Below are 7,474 nucleotides of genomic sequence, written 5' to 3' on the forward strand. Positions count from 1 at the left end.
CGTTGCATCTGATGTATGTGCGATAGGTAACTTGCTGACTAGACCTGGGCGCGCCATCGCACGCATGTTGATTTTTGTCCATCCACACCAGGACAAACTGGTTGAAATATCACAACGAACTCTGAACCAACTATATTAATTTGTTGCTAGCTAATTTGTCCTGGGATAAACATTGGAACCAACTATATTAATTTGTTGCTAGCTAATTTGTCCTGGGATAAACATTGGAACCAACTATATTAATTTGTTGCTAGCTAATTTGTCCTGGGATAAACATTGGATTATTTTACTTGAAATGCACAACGTTCTCTACTCCGACAATTAATCCACAGATAAAAGGGAAGATTAAATTCCAAATAATGTCTTCACATGGCGGTTGGCAACCAACTAAGGTGCATTACCGCCACCGACTGGAGTGTGGACCTCAATTCATCTTTCACTCACACTCGTGGGTTTATGCTCTTAAAAGCCAATGACGGACACGTATAGACTTTACGTCCGTCCCCTCGTCCCGACCTGGGCGCGAACCAGGGAAGCTCTGCACACGTCAGTCACCCTCGAAGCATCGTTACCCATCGCTCCACAAAAGCAGCGGCCCTGCAGAGCAAGGGGAACCACTACTTCAAGGTCTCAGAGCAAGTGGCGTCACCGATTGAAACGCCATTTCACATCGGCTACAGTTGCAATATTAAAAACGAACTCTGAACCAGTTATATTAATTTGGGGACAGGTCGAAAAGCATTAAACATTTGTCAATTTAGCTAGCTTTACAGTTGCTAGCTTGCACAAGGTCCTCTACTTCGACAATTCATCCAAACATAAAACGGTCAACCAAATCATCTCCTCCTTCCAGGCTTTTTCTTTGGACTTTATATTGCGATTGGCAACTAACTTGCATAAGTATTACAACCACCGACCTCTGTTTGTCTTTGTCACCCACGTGGGTATCTGCTTCTATAAACCAATGAGATGGGTGAGGCAGGATGGAATCAGCTCACAAATAGAATGGACTTCTATTTTAGCACTTGGCAACGCAGATGCTCGTTAGCGTGCAATAATTGAATAACATGTCTAGATTTATTTTGCGACATGAGCGGTGTAGTCAGTAAATACATTTTCCAATGCTCTCGGATGTCGGCTAGTGTGGCTCTGATCGAATCTAGCCCTAGGTTTACACGTAAATAATTTAATGGCTAGAGTTGTTACAAGGCCTTACCAAGTGCTGAACATCCTGTAACCTTGTCTTCACCTGCTACAAACTGAATTAACATAGGAATAATAAGGGACAATCACACAAACTAACATTTTAATCCATTGTGAATTCAAACTACATTAAATGTTAAATGCCAGTATAATATACAACCCACAAACTTATTTTGTGAAAGCAAATAATTTTCCTAGCTGGACATTTCAAGACAAGGCTGTTAAAGATGGATTTACACTAGCTCTTATTCATGTTTAAACAGGCAGAACAAACAAATCCAAAAGCTTTGTTTTAGTGCTGAATATCCTGGGAGAAGACATTTCAATATGGTGACCTGATGGTTGAAATGTTGTCTTAATAAAATATCAGGTAGGAGGGCAGATATTTTCCCAAGTTTCGTTAAGTGTAACTCAGAGAGAGGACTCATCTTTATCTGTGCCATTATAGCCTCAATGGCGCTGCCCATGCTATCTCCATTTTGAAGTAGTCAATATTACTCTTCACAATTGGCTGATGATCCAGTTGGACATGTCACCAGGAGGGATCAGCCAATTTAGTTGGAAGTCCAACCCAGTTGACTACATTAAAATTGTGGAAGCCCATGTTAATACAGCTTTTTGGCCACTAGTCTATGGTGTAACTCCAGACTTGTCACATGGCCCTGGGCTGTGACTCCCCATTGAAGCAGGGAGAGACTGGGTTATTTCCATCACAACTCCAGTGTGGAATGGACAAAGAGGCCCAATCCCATTCCAGTTTCTTATTTCCTTCCGTGGTACAGATCTGAAGAGATAGGAAAAGTATAAGCTTGTGATTGCCCCCACCAGCCCTTCAATAGGCTGAGTAGAAAACTTCCACACATTTATCCAGTCCATTCATATTTGTACTCCCTGAAGAGCTAGAGCAAAGGAATAGCGACTGGAGTAGTCTGAAGTATGGTGGGTCACTAATCAGAGATGGAGCCTATTTGAAGAAACCCTTCTGAGTGGTAGTGTAACAGTCTGTACATACATTAGAGCCCCTGGATACATCTCAATCTTTCGTATGCTTTTGAATACAGGCAGACAGAGGGTGGTACTTAAATGCATGTCAAGCTTTCCTCCTTTTCCCATGTAAATACTTCTGACAAGTTTAAGACTCTTCCACCAGTCCATTCTGGGACTTAACCCCAGGACTCTGGAAGCAGACAAGACTACTGTCATTAGTAACAGTAAAAACAACCCGACTCAGTATTTACTCCCCCTCAACATCAAACAGGCTCCTCTCCACGTTGGGTAATGGAATGGGGGAGTTGAGAGAAAGAAAAATACCATGTTTGAATAGTTGACAAATGCCTTCTCACCCCCTCCCTCCAACAGGTCTGAGTGCGCGAAAGCAATGTTTCCCTGTACATTTAACAATCACCTACGATCAGAGATACTGTACATCACCAAGGAAGGTCCACAGGGTGAAGATAGGCATTTGATACATATTCAAACAGGGTCAGAGTCTCAGCAGTTCTGTGATCCCCGAGCCCCCTGAGGTCATAAGGTCAGGTCAGAGGGGACTATGTGTAAAAGATGACCTCGGGGATCTGTCCGTCCTCTACCGAGGTGCCGTTGTTGTTGCCCGCGGCGTAGCAGAAGGTGAAGCAGGTCTTGGTGCCGGTTGAGGAAGACTCGTGGGTCACCTTACGCATGCCCTTGGTCCCGTAGTGAGAGTCAGGACCCTGAGAGAAAGGGAGGGAGTGGGAAATGAAAGAGGGGAACAAGGGAGGGATGGATGGGAAATGAAAGAGGGGAACAAGGGAGGGATGGATGGAGATAGGAAGAGGGAATAAAGAGGGGGATAACGAGAGAATCACTATGGTTACTCACATAGCCAGAACAGGACCACAGCTATCCAGTGAGGAAATAACATCAAAACCTAAACAAACATGTACAGTAAAGCCTGTACCTTGAGTGTGGCGCAGGCTGTGTAGTTGACGTTGGGCAGGATCTCCACCGGCTCCTTGAACATGACTCTGAAGGTGTTGGACGAGCCATCGCAGCTGAAGCCTGTGTCGTTCTGACCCAGCACTGTGTTACTGTCTGTATGAATGATCTGGGACGGGAGAGGGACACATTATAGAAACATAATCAGTCCCAAATGGCACCCAATTCTCTTTATTGTGCACTAATATGGGCCCTGGTCAAAAGCAGTGCAATATAAAGGGATCCGGTCGCTATTTGGGACACAGAGTCACACATTCTGTCCCGACACACAGTTGATATACATGTATACACAGAAACATATATACTGTCATCAATGATTTAGGAGAGACAAATAACTGAGAGGGAGGGGAAGGGAGTCTTCTTTCCAATGTATTTTGTCTATACAAATTAAAATGTGATTGACTGATTTGGTTAGTTGAGGTGGAAATTACCTGGATGTTGACTTGATAGTCTGTGGGGCCGTGTATGGAGCCGTAGAGGCCAAAGCCCACCACGAAGATCCTCCTGTTCACTGAAAATCTGTGAGGAGGATAGGTGAGGCTAGGCGGGATAAATGATGTCCAGAGGCAATATTTTTCTAATAAAAATGAGTATCTTTGTGTGTGTCATTGTTAATTTGGGTCTGTGTGTTCTCACCGTATGCGGTCACTGGTCCCGCTGTAGCCCCAGCGGCTCTCCACCTGTCCGAAGCGTGTGATGCTGCACTCCTTCCCCCGGAGGCAACAGCGAGGCCGGTCGATGAACTCTACGTGGGGCTTTGGGTTCACTGTGAAGTGAAGGAACAGACTCACCACCTCCCTGTCTGTCAGGATACTAGACTGGGCCGGCCCTGTTTGAAGACACACAGCGGGGAAAGGAGGACACGTCAGCGTGAGTGTGTTCGTGTGAGAGAGATAGTAAGAAAGAGACATAACCCCTGCAGGAGATGGTAAAGGTTCTGCATTCTAATAGTGCAAAATTGACTAAGTGTCTGTTACCTGCAGCGAACTCCTCAATAGTCATGAGTGGGAAGCGGATCAGGGCGAGGGCCTTGCCCAGGACCCTGCGTTTGTTCTCTGGAGTGGGCTGTAGCTGCTGTCGGTGGGCCTCTGCCTCTGCCCAGCGCACTGCCGCCACAAAAAGACGCACCTCCCTCACCCCTAGAGTGTCCCTCTCCAGCACAGCCACCAATGTATCTGAAAGATGAAGAGAGTGAACAAGATGGAAAGAGACGGAATGAGAGAAGAGGATAAGAAGACCGAGGGGGAGAAGAGAAGGAAAGAAGGGATGGCAAAGATAGAAGGGGAGAGAGTGAAATGGAAGAAAAGAGAAGTCATCATGATACACAGAAACATTGCCTTTCAATATGAAGAGTGAACTACAATACCCAGATCTATGTCCGTGAAGCCCTCAGCGGCGAGTGCATCTCCAGTGTTCTTATCAATGTTCTCCAGACACAGGCTGGCAAGCTGGGGCTCATCGAACAGTCGAGCCTGAAACACACGCGGTTATACATTGATCAGAGACACACACAGTCAACAGTAGTTTACTTACATGAACTGACCAATAATCTATGCGAATGCTGCTATGGGACTGACGGGTGCTATTGTTTTGAGACAAATAGACAGACTGTAGTGGAGTTGTTTTGATACTGGGTCAAGCCACACAATCAGACACTGGTGAGTGACTTGTTTAGACACTGCATCCCAGTCAGACATTACAGTAGTAGCTGACCTGAGTGAGCAGCATGAAAGCATTGTCTGCCCGCAGGTTCTTTTTGAGGAACTCCACACAGTGGGCCTCCAGGGCTGGCACTGCATACTTCTTAGCCGTGTACAGAGTGGTCATCACTGTCTCAGGTCCTATCTGAACCTCATCAGAGTACAGAAACCTGGAGGGGGACAAGATTCGATGACTGATAGCAGGGGACCTATACACTCAATGGACTAACAGTCTGAGCGGCACAAATGACCTGGGTTCAATACCAGGTAAGGCTATATTCTGCATACTATATAATGCCAATACCACTTTTGTGTACAATACTTAGGGTGCGAGTGTATTTAGCCTATTATGATAGGATCATTTCTAAACTAGAAGCCATTTCTTACTTCAGTAATGCCAGAAAGGCTGCAGGTTCGACATCTGGCAGTTCGATTTCCGTTGAAGTGGTCGCCATACCCCCGTTGAACATGGCATCGAAGACTGCGCTGCCCACAGCAAGAACGAATCTAACCAAAACAAAAGCGAAAAGATATCAAAACAATGCCTTTCACCAATATACATCAACGTCGCTTGGATTAACACACACAAGACGCATTTCTGAACGCTCTACTAACCATACTTTGTTGACAAACTATATAGTTATAAAGGAACAGCCACGTTCGCTCTTACCGGTGTGCGGGTATTCGCTGCACTCCCATACCTTTCCCCACCAGAAAATGAACGTCACTCAGAACCTCGTTATTGAACAGGAAAGCAAATCGTTCCTTAACTGTACTTTTCGTCGCCTGCCAATTGTACACGGGTTCCCGGTAAACCAAAACAGCAGCGGCCGCTGGTGCTGACAATAACGAGGAATGAGTCGTTGGTACACTCGCAGCCGAAGCATTCGACGTCATGTTCGTAGCGGAGGTCTCCATCGCTCTTGCCGAGGCGCTTTGAGCTAGCGCTTGCTGAATCGCGTTATGTGCAGTCGGTGGAGTTCCAGCAACAACACCGGCGCTTTCACCTCCGCCAGGCCCCGACTGCGGGTTGGGGCGCCTTGCAGCCCCCTGAGCCCCTCCGGTCGCACCAACAGGCCCGCCGTTGGACATAGGCATTGAATAAGCACTGTTGCTGGGCTGGCCATTTCCTAAAGGCCCTGGGCCGGATAAATTTAGGCAGGGAGGCCTGCCGCTGTTATCCCCAGCAGCCATCTTGAATCTGATAGAATGTGGGAGTTGCGTGACGTAGACATAAACAAAACGGTCATAACTCATACCCAGTGGTGTAAAGTATAGTAAAAAAAAAACTTGCTATTTTAATTTTTGACAACTTTTACTTCACTTATGTTACATTCCTAAAGGGAGTAATGATTACTTGACACCCAACAGTACATTTTGAATGCTTAGCCGGACAGGAAATAGTAAAATTCACGCACTTATCAACAGAACATCCCTTGCCATCCATACTGCCTCTGATCTGACGGACTGACTAAACACACGTGCTTCGTTTGGAAATGATGTCAATGTTAGAGTGTAACCCTTGCCTTCCGTACATTTTTAAAACAAGAAAATTGTGCCATCTGGTTTGCTTAATATAAGGAATGAACATATATTAAAGGGGGTGAATATAAAACACCCTAGATTAACCATTATCTGGCATTATCCACAACAGCATTCTTTCTTCATTGACGGGTTTTGCCAATGTAGCGCCGCTGTGTCTGCCAGTAGCGAAGGCTGGGACAGAGCTATATGCCGGAGTGGCTCATGTACTGGGGAAGGAAGGATGGAGGGGATGTAATAATGTCATATTTGGTAGTTAAAATCCCAATGTCATAAAGGTACCGTCTTCATTACATTACCTTGTTTAGGAAGTTCAAAAAATCTCAGATTTGCAGACAGCTAATTTCGTTTTGTTAGTGGTACACTGAATAATTTTAGCTAACGCTAGATGGCTAAACTTTGATCAGCATGGACGTCCGAAAATGGCTGGGCTCTGCCAAGTCCAAAAAAACGGAGGACCACCATGTCGAGACTGATGCCGAGCTCACCGAGCAGCCTGCTAGCCAGACAACTGAGGTTGAAAAGCCTAGCAAATGCAACTTGACCAAGATGAGCCATGGTTAGCACGAGGGTAACATCACAAGCACCTCCGTTACCCCAGCCACTAGCACCTGACGACCCCGGTGATGATGAGCCAGCACAGGTTTGTCGTCACACTTACCCGAGACTAGAAAGTTCATAATTGACTTGCAGCCTGTACATTTAAATAGTGGATAGGCATAGGGAGATTGATGGGGAAATGATATGATGGCATTTTATAAACCTTGAATGAAAGGAACAGCATTCCAAAATATACACACTCCCAAGAGATTAGGTACATTTCCATCCAATTTGCGACAGATTTTCATCCAAATATTCTCAAATCTGCATAAAACAATATGCGCATTTTCGCACCAGAGATGTTTAGAGAAAACTGCCTTTTGGCCGCATAAAATGCTGTTTGTGATGACGTAGTGCATATACAAATTACTTTTGCCGTTAAATGACCATGTACCAAAAAAATATTTAATGGGACTCCATCGCATTTTCAGCTCTACTGATGGTTTTGTCACTGT

General features: G+C 45.4%; 1 protein-coding gene across 3 annotated transcripts; it reads right to left on the reverse strand.

The window, feature by feature from the left end:
• Window positions 1-1,292: 1,292 nt before the first annotated feature.
• On the reverse strand, window positions 1,293-6,272 carry LOC139376300 (BTB/POZ domain-containing protein 2). Of its 3 annotated transcripts, none has more exons than XM_071118679.1 (10): window positions 5,974-6,272; window positions 5,548-5,927; window positions 5,265-5,384; window positions 4,891-5,047; window positions 4,544-4,649; window positions 4,155-4,352; window positions 3,814-4,006; window positions 3,609-3,696; window positions 3,140-3,286; window positions 1,293-2,912 (listed from the first exon to the last, which is right to left on the reverse strand). In XM_071118679.1, the coding sequence occupies exons 2-10, from the start codon at window positions 5,793-5,795 to the stop codon at window positions 2,751-2,753; spliced, it is 1,419 nt and encodes a 472-aa protein (XP_070974780.1). In that variant the 5' UTR covers window positions 5,796-5,927; window positions 5,974-6,272; the 3' UTR covers window positions 1,293-2,750. The 3 variants fall into 3 exon arrangements, with proteins under 3 accessions (XP_070974780.1, XP_070974779.1, XP_070974778.1); XM_071118678.1 differs by having other exon boundaries at window positions 5,548-5,924; window positions 5,973-6,092; XM_071118677.1 differs by having other exon boundaries at window positions 5,548-6,092.
• Between the last annotated feature and the right edge of the window lie 1,202 nt (window positions 6,273-7,474).

This window comes from Oncorhynchus clarkii, chromosome 20 (genome assembly GCF_045791955.1).
Source record: "Oncorhynchus clarkii lewisi isolate Uvic-CL-2024 chromosome 20, UVic_Ocla_1.0, whole genome shotgun sequence".
NCBI lineage: Eukaryota > Metazoa > Chordata > Actinopteri > Salmoniformes > Salmonidae > Oncorhynchus > Oncorhynchus clarkii.